The sequence below is a fragment of the Melopsittacus undulatus genome, chromosome 11 (genome assembly GCF_012275295.1).
Source record: "Melopsittacus undulatus isolate bMelUnd1 chromosome 11, bMelUnd1.mat.Z, whole genome shotgun sequence".
Taxonomy (NCBI): Eukaryota; Metazoa; Chordata; class Aves; order Psittaciformes; family Psittaculidae; genus Melopsittacus; species Melopsittacus undulatus.
This window is the reverse complement of record NC_047537.1, coordinates 14,018,869-14,046,020: the sequence shown is the minus strand read 5'-3', so window position 1 is coordinate 14,046,020 and position 27,152 is coordinate 14,018,869. Positions and strand designations below refer to the sequence as shown.

The following is a 27,152-nucleotide window of genomic DNA, read 5'->3' as shown; positions in this document are numbered from 1 at the left end:
GAGAGGGCAGAAGAGAGAGGTGCAGAACTGATCAAGATGGGCACATGAAGTGATAGCACACCAAACAGTTAATGTTGAAATTCTTTCCTTCCTAGCATATACCCTACGAACTGCAGTAGAGGTGCACAGGGCATTCACAACCTGCAACAGGGCTGGGGAAGCCCTGGGAGATCTGTGCAGTAACTAAATTTGCTGCTCAGACCAACACTGGAAGACCACAGTGCTTTTGATGCCAGCATCACAGTGGGAGTGTCTGTGGCTCAAGAACAGTCTGGACAGTCTGCTCTTACTAACTAACATGGAAGAAGTGCATCCATGGCATCACCCTTCTGGAATTTGCCAGCCAAAAAGCAAACTGCATCTGTAGTAGGCTAATATGTTGTGGTCCAGGAAAGTGGTCTGTGTGAAAGGTGGGGAGCTTGTTGAGTGGCTGCACCCCAAGTCACTTTTCCAGATGGTGACCTGTCACTAGTGGAGTCTCCCAGGGATTGATATTGGGCCCAACACTGGCCAATGTCTTCATAAATGATCTGGAAGATGGGACCAAATTTGCCAATGATACCAGACTGAGTGTGGAAGTGGACATTTTGGAAGGGAGAGCCACCCTGCAGGAGGACAAGGTAGGCTGTAAGAGTGGGCTAACAAGAACCATATGAAGTTCAACAGGGACTTGCACCTTGGTAAACCCAATACAAGAGTGCAACACAGGCTGGGGAGCAGCTCCCTGGAAAAGGGACTAGGGGTCCTGGTGGACAAGGTCAACAGGAGCGAAGAATGTGCTGCTGCAGCAAAGAAAGCCAACAAGGTGCTGGTGAACATCAACAAAGGCATCACCAGCAGAGATAAAGACATCACTGTCCACTTTACTCGGCTCTTTTCAGGCCACACCTGGAATACTGTGTTCAGTTTTGGTCCCTGCTGTACCAAAAAGATGTGGATGTGCTGGAAAGGGTCCAGAGAAGGAACACAAAGATAGTCCAAGGACTGGGAAGCCATGCGAGGAAAGGCTGAGAGAGCTGGGTTTGTTCAGTCCTGAGAAAAGAAGGCTCAGGGGAGACCTTATCACTCTGCTCCAGTATTCAAAGGTGTCTACAAAGAGGATGGAGACTCCCTTTTTACAAGCACTTACATGGAAAAGACAAGGGGTAATGGGTACAAGTTCATCATGATGAAATTCTGTCTGGACACAAGAAGAAAATTTCTACACTGAGAGCAATCAGCTATGGGAATAATCTCCCCAAGGAACTGATGGATTCCCCAATGTTAGATGCTTTTAAGATTCAGCTGGATAGGGTGCTGGGACTTCTAATCTAAAATGTGCTTTTGCCATGAAAAGTTGGACCACGTGATCTTTGAGGTCCCTTCCAACCTGGTACTCTGATTCAAAGTACCACAGCAGGCAGAGTATTCCAGCAAGTCTGTAGCCCATGGAGCATCTCCTGCTCTCACCCTCAACCAAAACAAGTGCACTTCTGCTGGTATGGCAGGTATGTGAGGGGCTCTTGCTGGCCCAGCCCTCTCCCATACCTGACCCCATGCTACATGGTGCAAATCTGGAGAACTGTTAATGCAGTTTTCCTGACACATACCAACCCTTAGCATGAGGGCCTCTTAATAGGTAATGTTTTACACAGTGGCATGACATGAAGAATTCCAACTACACTAAAGGGTACTTATATTTTTCAAGACAAACACTTGTTGAAGCACTCTGGTCTTGAAAAACAGTGGCTGAACAAACTTGCTCTTGATTTGATGCTGTTCTGCACTTTTAAGTGGATCATACCAATAAAAAGGGGTGTGACATGTAATTAAATACAGCCAGCGACACTTCACACTGACATAAACTGATGACAGTGTCAGAGCACAGAGTGGGGACCATGAAGTTCATTATGCTTTCTTCAGATATCCCCAGGTCCTCCTTCCCTGCCTGAAAATGTGGAACCATGCACGGTTACTGGAAATGTGCACAGCAGGCAGCAGCCACTGCCACACAGCCCAAGCTTTTGGGATGCTTCCAGCAAATCTGCCGTGTGCACAGTAAGTGAGGCACATCCCATAAGTGCTGGATTCTGGAGAAAAAAAAAATGCAAAGAATAAGTGCTCATGGGAAGTGTCAGAAATCAAAGACAGAAATATCGGTGCCTTATGTCAAATATTCCAAGACACAAGTTAGCTCAGCAGGCTGGCTCCCATGCTCTTCCCATGGTGCCAACAGCATGAACACATGCAACAGGAGAAATAGCACACTTGCTGCCCTGAGTTGTAGTGTGGCCAGTGAAAACAACTTCAACAGTCCCAAATATTTCCAAAGAGATATGAACAGCAATGCTGCAGCACCACATACTTGCTCCTGTTATTGTGGGACTTCTCCAAAAGAAGAATGCAATCTTTGGGATTGCGCTTCATGTCAGTTGTCAGTAAAACAGTGAGAACAACTCCTGAGTATATACTTAGACATTTTGGATTCTGGTAACACAGAACCAGAGTTTATTACTGATAATAACATGCTCCATGGGACATAAGCAACCGTGCAAGATAGGAATCATGGAGTATAAAACCAAGGTTTAATCTGTTTATTTAAATGACCATTTAATTCTACCTGGTCATTTATTATCACACTGGAAGACATGAAATATGTAGTGAAAACCAAAACCCACCAAATCTACCAGAATCTTCTGGTCTTGATTTCAGAACTAAATTATCTCAACAAAAGAGTGAGATAACAAACTCGAAGGATGTAGAAGAACCTACTAAGAAAGCGAAGCACTGCTGCTGCATGCAGGAGGTACCAACGTATGAAGACCCCAGGCTGCAGGTACTCACAGCTAGATACTTTACATACACAGCCTTCTTCTTCTTGGTACAGTCATTAAGAAAACCTCTTGTTGCAATAGGTACCAACAACTTTCTTTCAAGTGTGTGATCCACATTATATGGCTTGAATGACAGCAGAGAGCAGCTCCAGGAGCTGCTCATCCAGCCCTCACTGTGGCAGCACACAGCAGAGCCATCACTGGCTACAGTACTGCTCATTTCTGACAAAATGTTTTGGAGCTTCTCTTGGGCAAGATATGCTCCATCACTAATGAAGAAAGAGAAATATAAATTAATTTTTTTCCCTCTGTAAAAATGGGTTTTCATCACAATCTTGTTTCACATAAATGTTCGGAGTTGAATTTTGTCATTAAATGGAATTCTTCTTGCTTGTCAGCTGGCAGGTTCTAGTTTCTCCTCAAGTACTCTGTCTCCTTGGATCCTAATAGCTTACAACAAGATACATTTTGGCACAAAAATCCTCTACACAATCTCAGCTATTAAAAAACAAATTACAGACATCATAATTTCTATAAATTTCTTTCATACTTTTTTCTCTACAATTACCTAGGTATAAATAATCCTAGAATCATGGAATGGTTTGGGTTGGAAAGGACCTTAAGATCATCCAGTTCCAACCCCCTGCCACAGGCAGGGACATTTTCCACTAGATCAGGCTGCTTCAAGCCCCGTCCAACCTGGCCTTGAACACTTCCAGGGATGGGGTAGCCATAGCTTCTCTGGGCAGCCTATGTCAGTGTCTCACCATCCTCACAGGGAAGAGCTTCTGCCTTAGATTCAACCTAAATCTCCACTGTTTAATTTTGAAACTATTACCCCTTTTCCTATCACTACAGTCCCTGATGAATGAAGTAGTTCACTCCATGCCTCTTGCAGCTAAATGTGCTGCAATGTCCAATCTCAGCCATTGGCACATTTCAATGCCCATGTGGCAGATGTCATAGGTTGGGTTCAGGCAGGTGAGTTACCTTCTCCCCACCAAATATTACATAGCATGGAAGTGATGTATAATACTGCCTGATGCCTGCAAGAATTGCAAGGCAATCCTTTACTTCCAAAGTGCTTCCTGATTCTGGTAAATTAAGCTGTGGAAAGCACAGACAAACTCAGTGGCAGCTCTCAGTCCTACTCAGTCCAGCTTGCTCAGTCAGATTCCAGAGCCACCTCCATCCATGCTGGAAGCACACACTGTGCCTCATACAGAGACTTACATCTGTGGGATGACTGAAGCTATAAAAAGTGCTGACAATTTTCAGCAAATCTGCATGTGTTGCTACTGCTGCTGCTTATATAAGTGATTTTGAGCTAACCACAAATACAAACCACTATGCTCAAAATAGATTTTTCAAACAAACTGCTTGCAAACGTGACTGAGCGACACATCTCCCCACTTCTCTGAAAACCACTTGTCTAGGAAAGGCAGACGCAACAGCCAGTGTTTCCCCAGAGGGTCCTGTACAAAGCACTGCTTGGAGTACCTACCCCAGAGGTCTAACACCACCTTGCCTTCCTGACACCTATGCTGCCCTGCATCAATAAAGTGTGCAACAAACTGGGACACTCCCAAGACTTGTCCCAGGTTGCTCTCAGGTCTGGAGCTCTGTAGATCTTTCTACATCTTGGGATTGTCATCCCAAGCACACTTGATGCAGATGGGGTGAGGAGGCACTCAGCCTTCAAGTGTTAAGAAATCCCTTGCCATAGCACCCACGACATTCCATTTGCTCTATACCTGTGTTCACCATTGCAACGCTGGCTTGAAGGACATCTCATCATCCATGTCTGCACAGATTCCTCTTTGCACTAGGCTGGGAACAGCAATTGCTTAACCTGGGACTGCAATAGTCTGGTACAGAAGGTCCCTGTATGGCTACACTCAAATAGGCAAAAGGTCAAGCAAAATACAAAAGCATGAAGGAGGAAATGGTCAGAAGATACAGCTGCTAGTCCCCGACTTTCAGGTTTCATAGCTGACATAGCCATAAATCATCAAAGGAGGGGTGAAGGTTGGAATTGATTGTGGTCTTCTCAATGGGATATGGATCACAAGCAACAACATCCCTCTTTTCCCAAGCCCCTCAGTTTGCAGAAGGGTGTTGCTTGCTCATAGACCAAGCTCAGCCAAGACAAAACCATACAAATTTGGTGCCAATGGATTTTCATGTTCTAGAAATACTGGTATGGGGCTGCTTCTCCAGTAACCTACTATCTCCAAGAGCACAGGAGTATAAGAAACAGTACTCGGCTTCCCAGTACAAGAAAGACAAGGACATACTGGAGACAGTCCAGCAATGGGCCACAATGATGATTAAGAGATTGGAGCATCTGTCATACAAGGAAGGGCTGAAAGAACTGGGACCGTTTAGCATCAAGAAAGAAGGCTTGAGAGGGGTGTTGTCAATGTGTATGAAAAATGGGGGGGGACGACAACACACAGTAAAAGAAGCAGAGACAGTCTGTTCTTAGTGACATCCAGTGAAAGGATGAGATGCTATAGGCACAAATTAAAATACAGGAAATCCCTTTAAACACAACACAAAACTGTGAGTGTAGTCAAACACTGGAACAGATTGCCCAGAAAGGCTGTGGAGTATACATCATTGCATGTATTCAAAACCTGACCACACATGGCCAGGGAAGCTGAACTAGCTGATCTCCAGAGGTCCCTCCCAACTCAAGTTTTTCTGTGAATTAAGCAACAACAGCCTTCCCTACACCAGCCTGACCCTGGTGATCTCATCTGGAACCCCATCACAGAGCTAATACCCTCCCTTGCTCACTTTGCTCTCTGCTTCTGATTGCCTGTCTTTTGGTTTATGCTATCCCTTTTGCTCTATGACAACTGTATCCGCTCCAAAGCTCAGACACATGCTTGTTTCTAGCTTACCCCTACCACACACTCTTCCAGTCCTTCTCCAGCTCTCATTGTTTCTATCATTGTCATTAGCAGGAAACTCCAACCTGTTCTCTTCTAACCCACCACTGTGGGCTTGCAGCAGCCACAGGAGCAGGAACCGAAGGATGCCAAACATCTTTACCTCTTCACCTTTCCATGTCTCTCTTGTCCCACATTTACTACAGTTTTGATGCTTTCCTTGATCTTCTGTGATGAATAAATTGAAACCACATTTCTGCTAGCAAGAGAACTCAGGAGGCAAAAGCAGTAATCCTTCGGGAGTGCCCATCTCTAGCACTGGAGTTCATTTCCACAAGTCACCTCGAGGTTTTCTCAGAGCTGTCCAACTCCACATTTGCCATTAAAACCTGCTCTAGGTAATTTCCAACCAGCTACCACTCAGTGTGTGAGTGCAGATGAGGAGGAAGAGCCTCCCCTATCCATAGCTCCTGGATGAACCAGCTAGAGCCATGTGGCAGCATGCGGGTGATAGGTTGCTGGCAGCTCCACAGCCTGTCTGCCTGTGAGGAGACAGACGCAGGTGTTGTTGGTGGAGCACAGCTCCTCCTAAGGCAGAGACAGCATCAGGAACAGTAATTTCTCCTTCTTCTACCAGCAGGAATCAGCATGGTGCAGACTGGCTGCTAAACTAACTGCACAAGGGTGGGAGAGCTCCTCTCTCCGCTGCTCCCTTCGTACCTTCCTCCCTTCCCTTTCTGCTCAGGACCAAAGCTCGTTGCAGACTTCAGAGCAGCACTACAGGAGATTTCAGTGTTGGTGAATGTGAGGTCATATGAATGAGAGATTCCAGCCTGCCTATCTATACATGGTAGCAGGCTTAAGTCACAAAGGACTCAGAAGAAGGTCACCTCCTTTTGGTAGCACACAGCCACCTGACAGACTTTGTTGTGAGAAGCAAGGGTGTGTGTCATGCAGGGCAAACCCTGCCAGGCCTGGCACGCCTTGGACAATGTCATGAGCCGCATTCAGTCACTGCTGTGGCAGAAAATGCAGTCAACTGCATTGTCCATCAGGACAATGAGGTACAGGGCCCCAGAGAGAAGAGCACAGGCACCTGCTAGAGCAGACTGGGCATGGGAAAGGGAGGGCAGAACAGAGGGCAAGAATAATATCTTCCTCTTTCAACAGCAGCATGTAGTTAACTTCAGCTTGGAACATAGCACTGAACCTCGCCAAAATTTGCAGGGCCAGGGCCACCCAAAGCCTATGTAAGAGCTAGTTGGTACTGAAAGGAAAATCATGTTCATGGCTCCATCCCCACTGTCATCACCTCCTCGGTGCCAGCTCCAGTGTCCACGTGGTTGGACTTGGATCAGAGAATGGAGAAGACAGTATTTCTAGCCCGGTGTCTTTCAGTTAGATCACGTCCCTGAGCAAGTAGCTGCATACCTGCACACAAGGGAAAGGCCACCTGAACAGAGAGACACACACATATCTTATTTCTTCTTCTCACACATCTATTCTATGTTCCTGTGTTCCTATAGATTTGGTTAAGTTGGTTAATTAACCCTTATTTGAAATAATTATTAACTCTGGCTCATAGTCCTTATTAGGCATGACCTCTGGAGAGAATGAAATCATGCCAGAGTGAGCACCACTAGGTGCTTGTTATCCTTTGTGCCTTCCTTCCAAAGGTTTGCTCAAGAGAAAGGAGGCTGGTCTGTCTGGACAACTGGTCTGCAGAGACGTTTTCAGTGGTGCATGAGCCAAGGGTCAGAAGGGCACATGTGGGGGCTTCAGGCACCAATCTGAGCACAGTCTAACTCCTATAGGAAAAGAGTTTCCAAGAAGGAGATGATACGAGAACAGTTACAGTGCATGCAGAAATCTCCCACTGCCTTTGCCAAGCAGAGTTTGTCCCATCTCATGATACATTTTGCCTCAAACAGTTCCTAAATTCCTGGCTAGGTGTATAAATATTTAGCAATGTGTGAAACCACAAACATCCACATATCTCAGGAAATGATCTTGTAGGTGGCAAACCTGACAAACAAAAGGACTCCCACATTCTTAAACTATCCAAAAAATCCCAAGTGCTTCAGTGGTACAGAAAAGTCCCTGGCCCCACGCTTGTAGCACTGGGTGGGGAAATTCTGCTTCTACTTTCTCGTCTTTCCAGGTAAGCATGAGAAACAAAACCTCGGTGGAAACATCACAGCTTTTTTAATTCATTTGGACTAGAGAAACCAAAATGCAATGCCAGCTCTATAGGCCAAATGTCCTTTTACACAGAACCCTTCACTCGCAGGACATGGCTCTGTGTGGGGGGCCTGGTTATGCTCAGGGCTATGTTTCCTGCCACTCTGCATTCCCCAGAGGCTGTGCATGGGAAACCTGGAGTGGGTAGTGCCTGCCTTGCGTGTAAGCACAGCAGGTTGCCTGATTCACCTTAGAATCCTGGAGGAAAAACAGAGGTTGATGCATGAAAATCTGTGCTGCTAACCACTTCAGCCCAGTCACTACAGGGACACTGGGAGACAGTTCTTATATGCACATCGCAGGTTAAGTTCTAAATGTCACCAGGCCATGGTCAGCAAGGGAATGACTGATAGGCTCATGGCAGGTTCTTGCTTTGGTGCATGAGATGTTTCATATCTCACTTCCAGAAATGCAGAGGTTGTGAAGGCACTCCTCATGGACACGTATTTTATACTTGCATTGTGTCTGTCTGCATAGGAGAGATAGTAAGCAAGTTCAAGCAGTCCTGAGGAGGGAATACAACTGTTGCCATAGCTGTCATGGCCCTGAAAAGACGTGAAACAAACAGCTCCTCAGCATCCTGACAGAAGGTCAGGCACGAGGCAGAGTCTGGGCAATGGTTTTGCTTTTGAGTCTGGGCATCTGATTGTGCCTCTGCTGGGGCTCTTTGGGGTGATGCCACACATAGTGCAGCAAGGTACCTCCAGCCAGCTGGGGAACTACCTGAGTTACTTCTTCCACAGTATGAAGCCAAAAGATGTTCAGTGAAAGGAAATGAAAGGGGGAGAGAAGACAGGGGAGAGAGAGAAAAGAAAGAACTTGCCCAGCATCTGGCCCACATGTACGACTGACCTCTCAACCACTGATTTCTGTTGCTGTTTAGCACACACAAGTGTCCAGAGGAGCCCGCAGCTTACTGTGCAGCCTGAACCCAGACACTGAGACTGAGGGTACTAAAGGCTCCTGCTGCCGGACCGGGGCCGGGCTGGCTGCTCCTTCCCCGAGTGCCGCACACCCAGCACACTCCAGCGCTGGGGTGGCCGGGGCAGGCAGAGCGATGCCGAGGTGTGGCCCCGACAGCACCCCCGGTTTGCAGCCGCGCGTTTCCCACAGCGCTGCCGGCACCCGCCGGCACCATTGGCACCCGCTGCCGGCCAGCCCGGGCTGTGCCCTGCCGGTGGAGCACGGGGAGCTCCGGGACGGGTGCTGCCCCCGCCGCGCCCCGGACCGGCCCCGAGCCCCCCGAGCCCCCAAAGCCGTTCCCGCCGCCCGACAGGCGCTTCCCCGACCCCGCTCCTACCTCCAGGAGCTGCACGTAGCTGGCCGGGAACCAGCCGCGCAGCCCGTCCTCCTTCTGCCCTTCCCACCAGCCGCCGTCCGGCACCTGCAGCACCGTGATCAGCTCCCCCGCCGCGAAGCGCAGGCCCTGCCGGTGCCGCTCCCCGGAGAAAGGGTACAGCGTCTGGCAGCGCGACCCCGACATCCTGCCAGGGTGCGCGGCCAACCCGGCTCCCGCCCCGGCTCCGGCCTCGGCCGCCGCGCAGGGCTGCGGGAGGGACCGCGATGGCCGCGCCCCTCGCCCGCCCCGCTCCGCTCCGGGGGCGCGGCGGGAGCCGAGCGCGGGCGGCGGGAGCGGGAGCGGGATCTGGAGCGGAGCGGGGCAGCCCCGGCGCCGGGCGCCCACGGGCACCGCCGGGGCGGGGCGGGGAGGGGCGAGGCGAAGGGAGGAAGGGCGGGGGAGAGGAGGAGGAGGATGAGAAGAAGCCACCGGGTGCGTAGCTCCGCGTGTAATACTTGTGTCGGCGGGACAGCGTGAGGCCGTGTGTGACCCTGAGGGGAGACACGTGTGTGTGAGCGCACGAGAAGCACCGTGTGCGTGTGAGACACAGCGTGTGACACCCGACTGCTCGACAGCCCGGGGAGAGGGGTACAGAGGGTGTGAGAGACACAGCGTGTGGGAGACAGGCACTGAGTGACCGTGCTACCCACCAGCGTGTTTGTGAGATACCTCCGCGTGTGAGAGGCGATACCACAGACACACCCACGTGTGTCTGTGAAAGGCACCACGTGAGATGCTATTTGTGACCCCCGTGTGGGTGTGCAACACCTGTGTGTGTGAGAGACAGGGTGTGACCCACCGTGTGTACCTTAACAGCTGCCTGTGTGATTCCGTGTGTCTGAGACAATGTGTGCACCTTCAATGTGTGAGCGTGAGACATCTCTGCATGTCTGAGACACTGTGTGGCATCTGTGACACAGACCCAAGCATGTGAAATCCGTCTTGCCTGAAAGACACCATGTGACATGTGACAGGTATGAAACAAATGTGTGAGTGTGATATATTCTCAAGTGCACATATGTCTGCAACACTCAGCTGAGTGCACAGCATGCTCCACGTGTGCATGTCTGACTGCAGCATGTGTGTGAATTGCATGTGTGTGAGACACCTCTGTGTATGTGACACTCTGGTCTGTGTGTATGTGAGAGATGCACCATGTGTGTGTGGGACACGTTATCTGTGTGACAGTCCTGCACAGTGTATGCGAGACACCTCCGTGTGTGTTGTATATGAACACCCACTGTATTGACACAACCTGTTCTGGGTGTGCAGGCCTGACTCGCTCGGCAGCACGGGTGTGACTGTGTAAGACACATCTGCCTTTGTGCACACAGGTGTGTGTGCACACTTGACCCACTCTACATATGCAATACATACCATACGTGCCTGCCTGTACAATAATAGTGTGGTTGTGTGTGTGTGAAGCCCAGGCATAGATGTATTTGGACTTTGCTGCAGGGTGGGCTGTCTGACAAACATGTGTTTGTGTGTGCATGGGGGTGTGAGAGGATGTGCACACACACACAGAGTGCTTGGGATCTCCTGGTATGCACAGGGGTACTTGACAGGCAGGGCACACATACCCGTGGGATTCTGTGCTACATATACCTATGTATGAGCTTGAATATGTGAGAAAATCAAGTATGAAACAGCCTCATATGACAGTGAACATATGTTTGCTTGTGCAGGAGGCATACGTGTACATGTGACTCGGCTGTGAGTGTGACTTACCGGGATGTATGTTCACACACACCTTGAGGCTGAGCTCTGTGTGTGTCATACCATGTGTTTGTGAGCCTGTGGCTCCCCTGAAAGGGTGAGACACACTCCTACAGGAGATGGACTTCTGTGTGTGCCAATGGGACAGCCTTGTGCGACCTAGCTCTGTGTGTGTGTGACTGTTGTTTGTGTGTAAGCTGGCTCTGTGTATGCCTATGTACACCAGTGTGGCTGTGTGTGTAAGCAGGCTGTGTGTGTGGCTGTGTGTTTGTTTGTAAGCTGGTTGTGTGTGTGCCTGTGTACACCAGTGCATGAGAGACTCCCTCCAGAGTGCCTATTAAGAATCTATGACCAGTGAACTCACTGCACCACTGGCATATACCAGGGTCTCATCTATGTTTCTGTACCCTGCTGCATCATGATCTGCATGTGTGGCACCCATCAGTAGTATGTGTGGCATGTGGAGAAGCGGGAGAGGCTCATGCTGTGTGTGCCAACATGTGTGTGGAGGGGATGAGGCAAAAGGAGCTGGATCTGCCTGACAAGTACCCAAGAGCTGTATCCAGGCTGCTACCCTGCATGCGTCAGTCAGTGGAGAGGGCAAAGGAGGACACAAACCTACCGCTGTGTTCAGACATCAGTGAGACACGGGGGTTCTTTTCCCCACTGATGGGAGCAGGTGTGCCCAGTGGACTTGTTCAGGTCTCCTCTGATGCCCACTCTGCTGCTTGCCTCTCAGGCACTGCATGTCTGCAGGTGAGCCGGAAAGCCCATGTCTGCTTCCAGGGCATTTGTGAGACCCTTGGGTGTGAGCAGTGAGCTCAATGTGCATGTATTTGACAGCCTTGCTGGTCCACAGGAAGCTGGGTGGGTGCATGGCTGACTCAAGTGTACAAGTGTAAGACTGCACTTGTCTATGTGTACACATCATTCATTTCAATGTGTGACACAGTCCACTATAAATGTGGCAGGAACTCACAATGTGTGCAACTCCGTGAAGCTCAAGATGTGTGGTTTGACTGAACCCAGTGTGTGTATGTCTCAACAGCAAAAGACATGCTCTGCATTTCTCCATGGCTTGGTGACATCTTCCAGTCAGGAAGGTTTGAGATATAGTGTGCACCTATGTAAGCCACAGTGTATTCATGCATGCTGCTCTGGAGGGCATGAGATCTGCGTCACTGTGTGTGATGTCCCTGTGTACATTACAAAACTATCTCTATGTTCCAGTCACTAACTCCAGTGCACGTATGATTATGATCATGTGCATGAGTTACTTGTGTCATGTTCTGCTTGTATTCTGCACATTTAGGCTTCAGGTGTGTACAGTTCTGGTGTCCCTAGCAAAAGGACATGAAGCAGTTGGGGCAGGTCCAAAGGAGACCACAAGAATGATCAGGGGCTGGAGCAAGTCCCATATGAAGACAGGCTGAGAAAATTTGGGCTGTTCAGTCTGGAGAAGAGAAGCTGTGCGGAGACCTCATAGCAACCTTCCAGTATCTGAAGGGGGCTATAAGGATGCTGGAGAGGGACTCTTTATGAGGGACTGCAGCGACAGGACAAGGGGTGATGGGTTTAAACTTAAAGAGGGGAAGTTCAGGTTAGATATAAGGCAGAATTCCTTCCCTGTGAGGGTGCTGAGTCACTGGCACAGGGTGCCCAGAGAAACTATGGCTGCCCCATCCCTGGCAGTGTTCAAGGCCACTTGAACGAGGTTGGATGGGACTTGGAGCAACCTGCTCCAGTGGAAGGTGTCCCTCCCTGTGGCAGGGGGTTGGAAACTGTATGAGCTTTAATGACCCTTCCAACACAAACCAGTCTGTGATTCTATGTTTCTAGCTTCTGTTCCAGTGGAAAAGAATCAGATGCTTCTGTGAGCCACTCCAAGTTTTGCACAGTTTGTGGTGGTTTGCTGTGAGCTTCACAGCTTCACAGTGGCCCTTCTGGCCACTAATCCCTGTATGGCCTGTTCTAAGATCCCTATTCCTTTTCCATCTTTTTTTTTTCATGTAGGAAGGGTATCATATTTCTCCTTTTAATTTGTGATTGCTCTGCAATCAGTAGTGAGGAGCAAGTTCAGAACAACCACCTTTAGTGCCCATAATGTAGCACCATGTGTGTGTCTCCTGGCCTGGGGCTGCACAGGCTTTTTATTTAGGTGACACTATTAGGGTATTTTTTTTCTCTCTCTTTTCATGGAGTTTTACAAATTTGCAATACCTTTTTCTTTAAAGTCAGCAATCAGGTAGCTTGAACGTAGTCTTTCTCCTGAACATGTCAGAAGGTGATTTTCAATGTAGCTGTCCTTCATTTAGACAGGCCAAGCAAGGATCTGAGCTGAGCCTTTCTTGGATTTTGTCAGGATTCTTTCAACAACACTTAGACTACTTTCCTCAGTTCTATTTTTGGCTCTCTGAATTTGTGGAAAATTGCTTAAAATCATCCCCTTTTACTAAGCATTTAAGCTGATAACTATTGAACTATGATCCATTATGTGTTATTATCACACCAGCTGTGCCTTGCTTGGCAAACAGCAACAGACCTGGTATCATGGCACACGTCCAGGTGCATCTATCAGCAGTATTGTCTAACAATGCTCTTTATAAGTGGCAAGAGCTGAAATCGAACAAAAAAACCCATATTTTTCTTCAGCATATACAAACCCAGCTTCCCCTGTGACGGAACACAGCTCCATATAGTTTAGAGCTTTCATGGACAACAATGATTTTTAGTCTTCTTTTCTTATCATTAATGATGCCGGAATACATTTTTTTTTCTTAGCTTTGTTCTCTGATGTTTTTTTCCTCTGCTATTTTTATACTTCCAACTTGTTCTGCTTTCTCTTTATCTCCCTTTCTGATATTTTTGAAGGTTTCTGTCCATCTCTGTATTAACTTTCTTGATGACAAAGCCTCTAGCAGGGTTTTAGTCTGAGGGTTGTCCACTTCCTGAAACAATTACAAGCTTCAGCTTCTCAGCAGGCAATCCCAAAGGTAAGCACTAGCTTCATTCTTATTCTGCAGCTTGTGTATGAATATCCAGTTTACAACAGAAGGGCTCCATACATATCAGAGGATCCCTTTCAGTCACTGGAATTACATAACTTTGGAGTAATCCCTGTAAGTAATCCTTATTTCATTGTGCAGATAATTACATGCTTAGTTTCTCTTGAGATATGCCTGGTCCTTCTCCTCCACTTTCAAAATGACTTTACTCCTTGCACAGAGAGCTTTTATCAAAGGCTTAGACCTATGTTTGCTCCTGCATCATGTATTGTCTTTGTTGTGAAGGATGTTAAAGGGTGTCATGTTTACTGTCTATGAAGAAAGTTATTTCTGAGCATAAAAAGCTTTTTTATCTAGCATAAGATAATCACAGCCAGAGTCACTAGATGGAAGATATAAAAGCCATCCCAGAAACATGCAGATTTTCAGCTTCAAGGGTACCAGGCATTGGAATGAATTAGTCAGCTTCCAGTCTCAGCCTTGTTTTCTGTCATCTCTTCCAGCTTGGCTGGATGCAGGTGTTCTCTGGCCAGTACTCGGCAGGTTTGAGTGAGTGATCAAACAATCCCTTTGTCTGCAAGATTTCCCTGATTTTATTTTCTGAGCCACCAGAACTGTCATATTCACTCTGTCATCTGTTCTAGGAGGGTATTCTACTTAGCAATGAGAAAGTAATGCTAAAATTAGTACCACATGAACATAATCTGTGTTAGGATGAGATGAATCTCACCTTGAAAGGATCTTCTTCTCCCTGTCTGCCACCAAACAGTCTAGGGTGAAGACCTCAGCTTTGCACATCTAACTTTTTAACAAACCTTAGTGTCACCAAAATGCTATCTGCCAATGAGAGAGCAAACTTCATGTAGCATTGCAGAGAGGCTCAGTTATGGTCATTCAGTCAGAGAGAGTTTATTCCATGATTTTCAGATTGTATTTGGAACTTAAAATGACATCAGTAACAAGCCCTATATAGGTGGGCAGATTTCCTAAAGAGAGACCTAATACCAGCTTGGGAGTAATAGAAGAAAGTTCACACCTGACAGTTGTGGAAGCAACATGGTTGATGTTTTGTTTGTTTAAAGTAACATCTGACAATCTATCCAGCCCATGGCAAAGAGCTAAATTACTCCTGCTGTCTTCACTGAAAAGGTCCTGTGGAGCTCAAAATGAGAAAGGGTTTGCACAGGTACCTGGGAGAGTTTTTAGTCCTGATGAACTGATTCACATGAATAATTGATTTGCCATACCTGTTTGCAAGACACAGCAACACCAGGAGATCTCCTGAGGCCAAGAACCAGGGCAGAAAGAGACTAAAAAGAAACCACATGTAGCTCTGGATCTTTAAATGACCTTTGAAGTCTAAATGACTAGCAGAAATTAGTTCTGTTGTTGGAGAGGAAAAGCTCTGAGCCTGTACACAAAAGATACTTCCAGTCATTAAAAGCTTAAAATCCATAGCTTTTGATGGAAGGGGTCATTCTCAGTGCTTTGAACAGCCGTGATACAAGAACAGATACAGGACCTTGGGACAATATTTAATCTAGTCTACTGTCTTCTTTCTGACAGAAACTCAAAAAAGAATGCATAGGGTGGAGTGAAAGAGCAGGACAACACACAGCAGTGCTCTTCCATCGTCCACCAGGCCGCAATTTAGGGATTTCCCAAGCTAGATACTCTTGAGTATCACAGTTGGAAATTTAGGCATTCAGGACCTCAAACATTCCAAGAAGAGGACTCAGAGTTATGAGTCATGCTCATATGACCAAATATGTGATTCAAACACAATTAAAAAATGCACTTAATGATACAGAATGGCTTTACCTTTGATTTCTGCATTTAGCAGTGTTTCTTGTGGCACTGGTGACCTTGGAACTCCTCTTGTACAAGGTCAATTCTTTTCAGAATTATTTTCATAAGGTCAGATGTGCAGTGTCCTGCCTGATTATGGCCATTGTAAAACTTAGTGATGTTCCAGGGTAGGTTTAGTCATCTTTGTTGTTAACAGTGCCCAGAGCTGTACCTACTATTTTAGAGTCAGACATGAACAAACATAGTCTGAGTCTATAAATGGACAGTGATACTATGAGAACAAACAGTTTGTGGTGATTCACCTGAGACTAAACTGGATTTGCTGCCAGGATAATTCACCTGGAAAGCTGACTGCTTCCATTCACTTCCTTTCTTGGAAGCAGGCAGAGAACAACACTGTTCCGATAACATCATTCTGCTTCCAGTCAACATTTTTCCCATTGAGAGACAGGGCAGGTCCCACCCTGTTACATGACAAGCACATGTTTGGTCATACAAATGTGAATCACAATTCTGAGTCTTTGCCTTAGAGTTAGGTGTCAACAGCAGCCAGTTGTCACAAACCCCTTTCTTGAAATGGTGATGCCATGCCTTCTCTGCAGCTTCAACCAGCAGCCTTCTCTTTCTACAGCTCCATAAGCACTAGGTCACACAATTTTATTTATTGGATGTTTAACTATTTCATGCTAAGTGGAAAAGTCATTGAAAGGAAGAAAGGCATTATCTATAAATCATATAGTTTCGGTATCAGTAACAAGCAAGCTGTGACCATTTGTGTCTCAACTTCTAAGTGTTCTACAACGACATAAGGCAGTTCTGGATCAGGACATCGGTCTATCTGGTTTATTATCTAATAGCAGAAGTCTAGGGAAAAGCACAGGTGCAAAGAAGTATTTCTGCAGAATAGCCTCTTGATTCCCAGCAAATGATAGCTCAGGTCTTCCCAAGTTAGGGGTAGTATCTTGTATTTAATAGCTCATTGCCATTACTTAGGGCAGTTATTTTTTGAGCCCATGCAAACTTTTGGTATCCATAAAATTCTGTAGCAAGTTTCCAGTGCAGGCACTATATTTTCGAATCTGTCCTTTGCCTGTTTCATCTAAGGCAATGCTGGCCCACAGTCACAGGCAGAACCCACCCACAGCGACCTTTCTAGTGTTATAGTGGCACTGGTGTCCTGAGCCACTGAACTGGAAGTTACCTGCATCTGGAGATGTGGGCATAAGCCTACATGAATCACCTACTTTAAGGTGTTCAAGATCACATGAAGAGGCATTGGAAAAGTAGGAAAACTTGCCTAGTGGACTCTGATGAAAGCACTTAAACTTCCTTCAAACCTCCTTCCCTCTGGCTTAGTATCAGTCTTAATGGTGTGGTCTGGACTTGCCAGGTCATCTACAACAGCTTGCTGGGTCCCAGAGCATCTGATCTTTTGATCCCATGGAGAACCGGGCTTCTGGCCAGCTAAGAAGAGCAGTCCAGCAAGGCAGTCCTCCAGCCAAACTCCTTCTGGGTGTGCTAGTTTGGACATTGATATTTCACTGACACTAAGCTTCCCTCTTCGGCATGAATTGCTCATTACTTGAATTCCATCAGGGATTTCTTATGTCATGAAAGAGCAGAGATTCTGCCTGAACACACTGAGCAGGACTGACTGCTTTCTGTGGATGAAGTTGTTGATCTGTGTATATGTGTGTGCCTGTATCTGTAGGACATAGATGCCTCAGTGTTTTCCTCTCAATGGTGTCTCTGTTCTGCAACCATCTGTGTATAAAGCTGCTATTCTCTTGTGAACAATGACTCATACAGGAAAGTCTCTAAGAATTAGACAAGAACTATGTTCATCCTGAGTAGTGTTAAAGATGAGGATTCAATCCCATAAAGTCTTGGAAACTCAGCATTAGTTTTCCCTTGACAGCTTTAATCTTTAAAACCTGCTGTTGCTGACACATATTTACAAACAGCAGGTTGGCAGTAAGCTGTCTCTGCAAGTGGGTGCTGCAAGTCCACCACTTGCTTCTGACAAAGACCCAGCACAGCACTACTCACTGTGGCCAAATTTTTCTTCACTTCATTTCTCAATAAGGATCCACCTAGTGACACTTCCTACATTCTTCTCAGTCCCCACAGATAACTGTCTCCAGCCTTTTCCCTTTTATTTGCAGGCACCTCTGCATCTCTGCCAACTGCAGTGGGTGCAGTTCCTGGCACCCTGCAGCTATGCCTGGAGCTGGAGCTCCCCAAAAGACTGTGAAGTTGGTCATAGGGACTATTTGGAGCAGTGATTCATATTGGAATCAAAAAATCACAGCGATCTTCACTTCATGAATCTAGCAAGGTTGAGAAATAGCTGGAGGAAAGGAAATACCCAGAAGATTTTATCAGAAAGTCTCCTGTGGGCAGAGTGAGTGCAAAAGGAAGAGTTTCTGAAAATCAAATGAGCCTCTCTGGCTAGTGGGGAAGGTTCTGATTTGTGGCACCTTGTCCAATACTGTGGAAAGAAAAGGTTGCAGTGTTCTCCTGTTCTCCACTGCCTTAAAGAGGTAATAGTCTCTAAGGATGCACATTAAGTTGATCAAGAAAGCTGAAAACAAATAGTGACATATCCTATGACATATAAATGTAATCATAAGTCAACTCCAGATATGTAAATGATACCCAGAAACCATGCACAAAATAAATACAATTTTTCAATTGGATTAGAATTTTAATTAGAATTTTTCTTGTCATATTTTACAATTTCTCTAGGATGATAGGTGATAAACAAGGGTCAGAAGTGCTAACATATGCAAGGAAACATCTTCCTGTGAGTGTGATTGAAGCTGGGTGGCTGAAGCTGGACAGAATGTTAAAATCAACAGCTAAAATCAGAATCACAGAGCAGTTGAGGTTTGAAGGGAGGCCTGGAGGTGATCTGGTCTAAACTGGGCTGCCTAGAGCAGGTTGGTTCCACCACCTCTCTAGTCAACCTGTCCCAGGGCTGCATAACTCTCATGGTAAATAATGTATTCTTTTAGTTGAAATGGATCTTCCGTGGTTTGGGACATTGCCTCTTGTTTTTTCACTGTGCGCTTGCAGGAAAAGCTTGGATGCATTCACAGTCCCTTTTTCAGCAGTGTTAGACTGCAGTTAGCTGCCCTGCTAACCTTCTCTTCTCCAGGCCAAATGCACCTAATTCCCTTTGCATCTCCTCATGTGACGTGCTCTGTATGGGGCGGACAGATACCAGGGGCTTTTGTTGGATCCTCTCCAGTATGTCAGCATACAATTGGGTGTGTGTGTGTCCCAAAATTGAACACAGTATTGCAGATACGTCTTCACCAGTGCCAGGCAGAGGAGAAGAACCACATCCCTCCAGCAGCTTTCTGGCTGCTTAGTAATGCAATCCCATGGCTGTTTAGGGTTCTTACTGCAGGAGGCATTGCTGACAGGTCCAACTTGTTTTCCACCAGAACCCCAAGGCTTCTTCTGCAGTGCTGCACCCTAGCAGTCAATCTCTGCTCTACATTAATGCATGGGATTGTTTTATTCCAGGTTGAAAATACAAAGAGGTTTTATTATTTCATAGAATTAAAACAAATGTATGTTGTGAATTAGGCCAAATTTATCACGTGATTAAAAGTAGTCAAACCCCAAGTCCTCCTGTGCTTGGTCTGTCTGCTAATACAAGTAAGGAGTAATGGTGGCACATGGGAGCCCAGTTTCATACCTGAGAAATCTCAGTTTTCTGGAAAGCATTTTTACAGCTGTACAAGGTCTGATGTTGGTCACAGACATAAGCAAAGGGGCTGCAACTCGCAGCACAATTTATCCTTTTCCTAGTAAAAGGCCCTGCAGGCTTGAAAGAGAATCTTGTAGGCCACTGGAATGATTCCCACTTCCATCCGTTCCCCCAGGACCTCAAAGGAGGCGCAGGCACCATGCCTAGAAGGGATGAGCTCTGTGTGTTCATGGTGTGTTTTTAAATCAGCATTTTAATCCTTCTTCTGACTTCACAGACAGGCAAATGAGTAAGAGTTATTCTTGGTATACATTGAGGTAGAACACAGCTCCTGTCCTCTTAGTGAACGTATTTATAGTTATTATTAATAATAAAATTAATAATCATACTAAATATATGATTATTACAACAATATTTAATTAAGATTTATAAATTATTAATTACAGATAATTAATTTAATAATAATATTACTATTAATAATTATTATTATTATTTGTTATCTCTAAATTAAAGAGTCTATTTTTATGTATATCTCACACTACCTCTGGTTCAATCAAAGCAAAAATAGTATATTTCTTGTTCTTAAAGAAATAAATAAAGATTATTTTGAAAAACTAGTAATCTATTTCAGTTTTCTTGCAGCTTTCTGCAAGGGCTGCAAGAGTTTTTTCAGGGGAATATTTTTTACAACTTTCCTATTTTCCAGAAACTGTCTACTGCTCTTCAGAATGCTAATAGGCACCTGCATATCTTACAAATTCAGTGGCAAGAGCTAAGCAGGTAAGACACAGAACTCCAAAATCTCTGAGCTGGGAATAGTCTAGAGTTTCCTACTGGAACTGCTTGGCACAGACCTGCCTTCAAGTTCTTGCCAGTCTCTTGCAGTCTCAATGCCTCTCTCGTCTTGCAGTCTCTCTCTCTCTCTCTCTGGAGATACTTAGCTGAACAGTGAGCAGTTTTTGAAGAGCTGATGAGGTGGATGTTTGCTGTTGTTTTCACAATTACAGCCAAGTTAAAGGCATGGAGTGTTTTTATTGTTGTTGTTGGGTTTTGGCTGTTTTTTCATCCATCGGCCCAAGAGCAATTTAAGTCTTTGTCTGAGCATTGTTCAAACCATCAGATTGAGCAGTTGCACTGCAGGGATGGCAAGTAGCATAGATTTAGACTGACTCTTTAACCTTCACCCTGTCCCTTCTGTGTCTTTTCCAGAGCTGTCTCAAGTGAGCAAGGTGAAATGTTCGGTAGTCACAAAAGGAAGCCAGTGATGCTGATATATGTCCTAAACACATAACAGGGTTCTTTAATGAAATATTCCTGTAGAGAGACGGGTGATCACAAAAAATGATCCTTCCTACTGCTGGCCAGCACGTAGCCAGTGCTGGTTCATGCATTGTGTACGCGCATCTGGTCATTCCAGTGCCTATCCCTTCCTCGTATACTGGGACAAGCAAAGGACTCTGAGGGCTCTATAGATCTCATGGCAACTACAAAATGCACTAGAAGCTTCTGAGAGTGCAAAGAAATTTTCAAAGGCTTTTCTTTCAGCTTCATAAATATGTTTGCAGCTATCATCATATAAAGAAAAAATAGCTTTCCAAACCTGCAGAGCAACACTGCCAGGCAGGAACTGTCTCTCATTGTTTCAGTTTTTCTTCCTTTATGGACAAATAAGAATATTGAGAACAGGTTTGTGATTAACAAAAGGGTAAACCCTGCTAATCTACTGATCTGTCTGCTAGTATTGTGCTTATCACAGCACTGTTTTTTGGCTGGGGCAGACGTGGTCCTAATGTGCGCAGCTGTGCAATGAAAACTGTATAGTCATGTGCAAGAGTGGGCAGGACCTGCCAGTTTGAGGGGGTTGGACACAATGGCAATTCAAGTCATGGACTGCTGTGTTTGTGAAAGGGCTGTCCATACCCATCTCTGACAACAGTAAATGCCATGGTGAAGAACATGCAAGCTAGAGCCAGTGATGGCAGGTAGCCATGAAGCAAGGACAGAGAAACAATAAAATTCTTTTTGTCAGTTTGACAGGCAGTGATGGCAGATCACCATCTGATGGGGCATTAGCAGGCAAAACATCAGAGCTGTGACTGGCACAAAGGACCCTGAATACAAATGGCAGGATGACCAGTCAGGAGGCACATGGGTTATAGCCAGCAGTGATGACAGGGTATAAAGCACAAGAGGATAATCAAAGAAACCTGGAACACAACCTACCAGAACAACTGATGCAGATGAACACATAAGAGAAAGGAATGACAGGGAAGGAAGAAGCATTGAGGGGATGTGAACAGCAGGCCATGGAGTGCTGTGTGTACACTGGAGGAGGCAGCAATCTTGGCGGGGTGAGCTGCTGATGCATGAAGATGGCACTTGTGCCTGAATCATAGAATCACAGAATAATTTTGGTTGGAAGGGACCTTCAAAGCTCATCCAGGCCACCCCCCGTGCAACGAGCCGGGACATCTGCAGCTGGATCAGGTTGCCCAGAACCACATCCAGCCTGGCCTTGGATGTCATCCACTAGCTCTCTGGGCAATCTATTCCAGTGTTTTACCACCCTCATTAAAGACAAACAGGAGATCGAGGAGAATGGCCAGAGGCACAGGCTGTCACTTGGAGCACCTAGCTGAACATGAACACCTGGCAAAGGCCAGCTCCTGCAGAAAGCAAGCATCCAGACACTGTAAGATGAAAAATCTGAAGCTGTTAATGTGCTCCACAGCATTTCTGCTTTTCAGAAAAAGTAATTTTTTTCACTTAGACAGTGATGAGCAGCTCAGTAAAGCCCCATGCTGAGCAACGCAGCCAGAGCATGCACTGCCCTTGTTGCGTGAGGGAGGCCCCTGCACACCAGGGAGGGCTCCCATGCACGGGGCCTCACAGTGGTGCTTGAGGGCAAGAGCCCAGACCAGGGCTGGTGTCTCAGAGGGGAGAAGCCTGGAGCTGCCAGGGAGCTTACCTGAACAGGGCCTCCCTGGTGAGCTCCTGGGACTCTGCCCTCTACTCTGCTCTCATGAGACCCCACTTGCAGCACTGTGTGCAGTTCTTGTGTCCCCCAGCATATGAAGTAAATGGAGCTGCTGGAATAAGCCCAGAGGAGGCCACAAGGATGATCAGGGGCTGGAGCACCTCCTGTATGGAGACAGGGTGAGAACATTTGGGCTGTTCAGCCTGGAGAAGCTGCGTGGAGACCTCAGAGCAGTTTCCAGTGTCTGAAGGGGGCTACAAGGATGCTGGAGAGGGTCATTCAACAGGGACTGGAGCAACAGGACAAGGGGTGATGGGTTAAAACTGAAACAGGGGAAGTTCAGGTTAGGTATAAAGAAGAAGCTCTTCCCTGTGAGGGTGCTGAGGCGCTGGCACAGGGTGCCCAGAGAAGCTGTGGCTGCCCCATCCCTGGCAGTGTTCAAGGCCAGGTTGGACACAGGGGCTTGGAGCAAGCTGCTCCAGTGGAAGGTGTCCCTGCCCGTGGCAGGGGTTTGGAACTTGGTGAGTTTTAATGACCCTTCCAACCCAAACCATTCTGATTCTATGATTCTAGCTTCTGTTTCAGTGGAAAGGAAGCAGGTGCTTCTGTGAACCACTGCAAGTTTTGCACAATTTGTGGTGGTTTGCTGTGAGCTCCACAGACCCCTTCTGACCACTACCCGTTCTATGACAGGGGGAGGAGTCAGCCATGGACCCGCGGCCCCGAGACCAGCGAGGGCCCCTTCACGACTACAGGCCGCCCACTCCCGGGCGCGCGCCATGCCGCGGACCTAGCCCGCCGCCGGCCCCACCACGGCACTGCAGCGCCCCCTGCCGGCGCATCCAGGACAGGGCTTCTGCTGGCTGCCGGCGGCCCCGGCCCCAGCGCTGCAGGCCGAGAGCCCCAGGCGCGGCCGAACGGGTTCACATCCTCTCCGCATGGAGCAGAGCCCCTTCACACCCCCCTGCATGAAGCGGATTCCTCCCCGTACTCCCGCGCACACTGTCCGGAGCGGATGCCCTCTGCCCTCCCTTCCACAGGGACAACATGCCCTTGCAGCCCCCATGGAGGCCGTGTGCCCTGCTCATCCCCAGCCGTTCCTTCCACTCGTCTTAGAGCCTTACACACATGGGCTGTCTGGAGGACTCTCTCCATGGACGCCAAAGGCAGAAGAACTGGGAAGTTTAAGTCACAGCTATTGTGGAGAGATCTGTTCTATAGTTTCTTGATTTAAGTCTTCGCTTCTCTCAGGCACGAAAGTTGAAACTGTGGAGAGCAACTGAGGAGTGTGGTCCCATTGCCCTGGGAATCCTTCTCCCTGCTAGGACATACCTTTGGGAACGTCTGCCATGCCTGCTATGTCCATTCACAAACACTGTCAATCTCACAATAAATTGATGCACCACCTAGGTTTATTTTCTACACCTTCTATTCAGGATTGGTTAAATATGACCAGGCCAATGATTATTATTATTATTATTATGTATAACTATTATGTTATAATAGTTGTAACTATTCACGAAACTAACACCTAGTTAATTACATGAAGCAAATAATGAATATCTCTTGATAGATGCACATAAGTCAGCACAGAGCCTGCTGCAGCTTTGGTCAGGGACATCACTTCTCTGATTTCTAAAAGAAAAAAAGAAAAAGGAAGATAATGTAGAGATTGTTTAATTATTTGAGCAATTGGATCGTTGGTGGGGTTGCATCATAGCCTGTGGCTATTGCAAATTTTCTGTATTACTGGCAAAGAATCAGTATCTCCCAATTGTGCTGAGAAGACCTGAACTCTTAGAGTTGACCATATGTGGTCAGCCTTTTGGGAGGCACCAAAAGGACTGTCAAACCACACTGGTTTTGAATAAGAGCCCATTTCTGGCTTTCTTTTAAGAGGAAACTAGTGCAAGAGTAGAAGGAGTAGAGCTGTGCCTGGAGGTGTTTGGTCAGAGATCTTTGTGGCCCTCCTCTGCAGCCCTTTAACTCACCTGCCCTTCACGATTTTTGGCTCGTAACTTGTTAACCTGACATTCAGCAATATCCGCTCGTTCTTCAGCCCCTTCCAGCTCATGCTGGGTCTTGCGGTATCGTGAGAGAGCAGCATTTGCCTGTTCTTCCTGGAAGTCATGCAGTACCATCAGTGACATGGACACAAAGTCACATTGCCCTGTTCTCATTAACTGAACATCTTATGGCTGCACCCCAATAATGTCCCCTACCTCAAAGGTACATCCCTACCCTGCCAGCACACCGTGCATTTCTATCTAGTGCTGTCAACAGCATGAGCACTCAACTGGGGTCAGAACAATTAGTCCTGATCAGTTCCAGGTGGGAAAGTTGGCTAGTGTGGCTCCAAAGGTGCAACAACTCCAGGGTAATTACAGCTGTGCCTGCTCAGTTGTGAGCTGTAAGTTTTTATGAGGGGAGGAATACCCAGAGGCAGTGGCCATAGCTGCCCTGTCAACTAAGTATTCAATTATTTGAATGAATTGGAGCCCAGACCTTTTGGAAATCTCCACCCAGTGCCCACAGAGATTTAAGAAGAGTCTGGCACTCACAGCTTCCTCCGCCTTTTTCTTGTATGCTTTCACTTTTAACTGCAGCTTGTCTACCAGGTCCTGGAGCCGGAGAATATTTTTCTTATCCTCCTCAGACTATGGGAAGTGAAAATCATGTTGGCTTCAGAAGACGGACAGAAGTGATGCGGATAAGGGGGCAGAGGATTTGAGATACCTGGTAAGTGAGCTCCTTCAGCCTTCGTTCATACTTCCGAGCACCTTTCAGGGACTCAGTTCCTCGTTTCTGTTCAGCATCAAGCTCGTTTTCTAACTCACTGACCTGAAACACAGTACCATGGTGAAGACAGCAAGCTGGCAGGAATGGTTGCTGATTCTGCTGTAGGAACCTGGGAACCAAGGTTCTGTGGACTAAGTCTGCAGAGAAAGTGCCAGTACAGGGCAGTTTCCTGCAGCTGCTCCTTGGGGCTAGACTAGCTAAAAACTGCTCACCATTCTATATTAGTAATGACATAGTGTGTGAATCCATAGTTATTTACAGAAGGAATTTTGCTGTGCATACCTTCAACATTTATAATCAAAATTAGGCTTGAATCTGCCAGAAAAGAGGAAACTGAAACAGGGAAGTGTCAGTGTTCACCAGGTAAATTGGGAAAATCTGTTTGATTTGTAATCTTTTCAGTCCAGTTTATCTTCATGAATAGTCCTTAACAAGCTCCCACAGCTCTGTGACTCTTCTGCAGTGTATATGCATCAAACTTGGACATCAAAGTTTTTACTTCTGTGTGGCTACTTCCTTTCAAAGCCAAGAGCACCTAATTCCCAGTCAGTTGTGCTATATTTTGGAGCAGTTAAGGGGCGCAACAGGCAGGTCAGGCAAATGGTCTATCTAGCCCAATGCTCTGCGTCTGGGAGCGGTAGCAGGGGGACTACTGGGGGACAGCCTGGAATCCTGGCTGCTATCTACTCCCCTCATGCTTCCACAGCTTCCATAGTCATTAGATTAGTGGTGTAAGGCATATTGCCTGTTCCCTTAAGTATGTCTATAAACCTGCTGATTTCTAATCCCTTTTTGAACCTTCTACCCACTGTTTCTACAGCTTCCCATGCAGCAAGTTCCAGAATTTTGCTGCCCACTCTGTAAAGTACTTCCTTTTATTTATTTTAAACTGATCTCCAGGTGAAGATGTCATGATTTGCTTCATGTGTCTTTACTTCTCATATTGTGTGCTTTGGTGAAAACCATTCAGAATACATCTTTGTTGCTGCTGACAGGATTCTGTAAACTCTCATAGCATCCCCTTCACCCATCTCCTCTTCAAACAGAAGAGTCCTAGCCTTCTTTGTCTCTCCTCATAAGGCTCAACCTACTCAGCTGCCATTCCTTTGATGCTTTTCTAACTGTCAGGTCTTTGCAGTTGCAGAGACCGGAACTGCACATTATGTATTTAATAAAGGGGCAAGTGATGCTCTCTGTCTTATTCTCTGACTTTCCTATTGAAGCCAATTTTATTTTCTCTCTTCTGGTTTTGTTTCTACTGCACATTGAACAAAAAGTTTGAGACCTGTCATGGATAAGACCGAGATCTCCTGGCTGAGCTGCAATTGCCAGATCCAAGTTCATCTACAGGTTAAGTATGTTTTAAGTTATTTTTCCCTATATGTCTATCCTGATGTTCATCTGCCATATCTGCCCACTCAGTTTTTATGAAGTCATTCTTAAGTTCCTCACCCACAGTTTGACTACTCAAAGTAACTCTCATCAAATCTGCTGGAGGTACCTGGGGTTGTTCCTGTTGTAATCTTTCTAAGAAGTTTCAGCAACCAAGGACCAACTCAGGATATTGACATTAGTCTACCCTAGTCTTCACCGTACCCTTGCCTCTAGTTTCTGGAGTTGCTTCTTTCCACCCCTCAGTGCCAACTGCTCAGCCTCATCCAGATGGAGCTGCAGGTCCTTCACTGTCTGGTCCAGGTTCTTCTTCATCCTCTCCAGGTGGGCGCAGGTGTCCTGCTCCTTCTTCAGCTCTTCTGCCATCATGGCTGCCTGAGGAGAGCAAAGGGTCAAAGCCATTTTGGGGCTGGAGACAGCGGGAGAAAGCATACATAATC

At 46.6% G+C, this 27,152-nt stretch overlaps 3 protein-coding genes across 4 annotated transcripts in view; all 3 read right to left on the bottom strand.

Annotated features, from left to right (window-relative positions):
- The window catches only part of GAS7 (growth arrest specific 7), an 89,841-nt gene extending 80,343 nt beyond the window's left edge, over positions 1-9,498 (bottom strand). For both annotated transcript variants that reach the window (XM_034067966.1, XM_034067967.1), the window contains exon 1: positions 9,252-9,498. In XM_034067966.1, coding sequence (XP_033923857.1) covers positions 9,252-9,434 — 183 coding nt within the window. In that variant the 5' untranslated portion in view covers positions 9,435-9,498. The remainder of the gene's footprint in view (positions 1-9,251) is intronic.
- Positions 9,499-24,141: 14,643 nt separating this feature from the next.
- On the bottom strand, positions 24,142-27,078 carry LOC117436808 (myosin-7-like). The gene is made up of 5 exons (XM_034067762.1): positions 26,917-27,078; positions 25,258-25,362; positions 25,083-25,178; positions 24,513-24,641; positions 24,142-24,156 (listed from the first exon to the last, which is right to left on the bottom strand). Exons 1-5 carry the CDS (start codon positions 27,076-27,078, stop codon positions 24,142-24,144), a joined length of 507 nt encoding a protein of 168 aa, XP_033923653.1.
- Positions 27,053-27,152, bottom strand: part of LOC101878209 (myosin-1B-like) — a 28,222-nt gene continuing 28,122 nt past the window's right edge. The window contains exon 34 of the mRNA XM_034067713.1: positions 27,053-27,087. Coding sequence (XP_033923604.1) covers positions 27,078-27,087 — 10 coding nt within the window. The 3' untranslated portion in view covers positions 27,053-27,077. The remainder of the gene's footprint in view (positions 27,088-27,152) is intronic.

Coding starts and splice junctions, on each gene's coding strand:
- LOC117436808 (XM_034067762.1), bottom strand. CDS start 27,078: ATGGCAGAAGAGCTGAAGAAGGAGCAGGACACCTGCGCCCACCTGGAG. Junction 25,363..26,916: donor TCCAGAAACTAGAGGCAAGG/GTACGGTGAAGA, acceptor ACTGTGTTTCAG/GTCAGTGAGTTAGAAAACGA. Junction 24,642..25,082: donor AGAAAAAGGCGGAGGAAGCT/GTGAGTGCCAGA, acceptor CATGACTTCCAG/GAAGAACAGGCAAATGCTGC.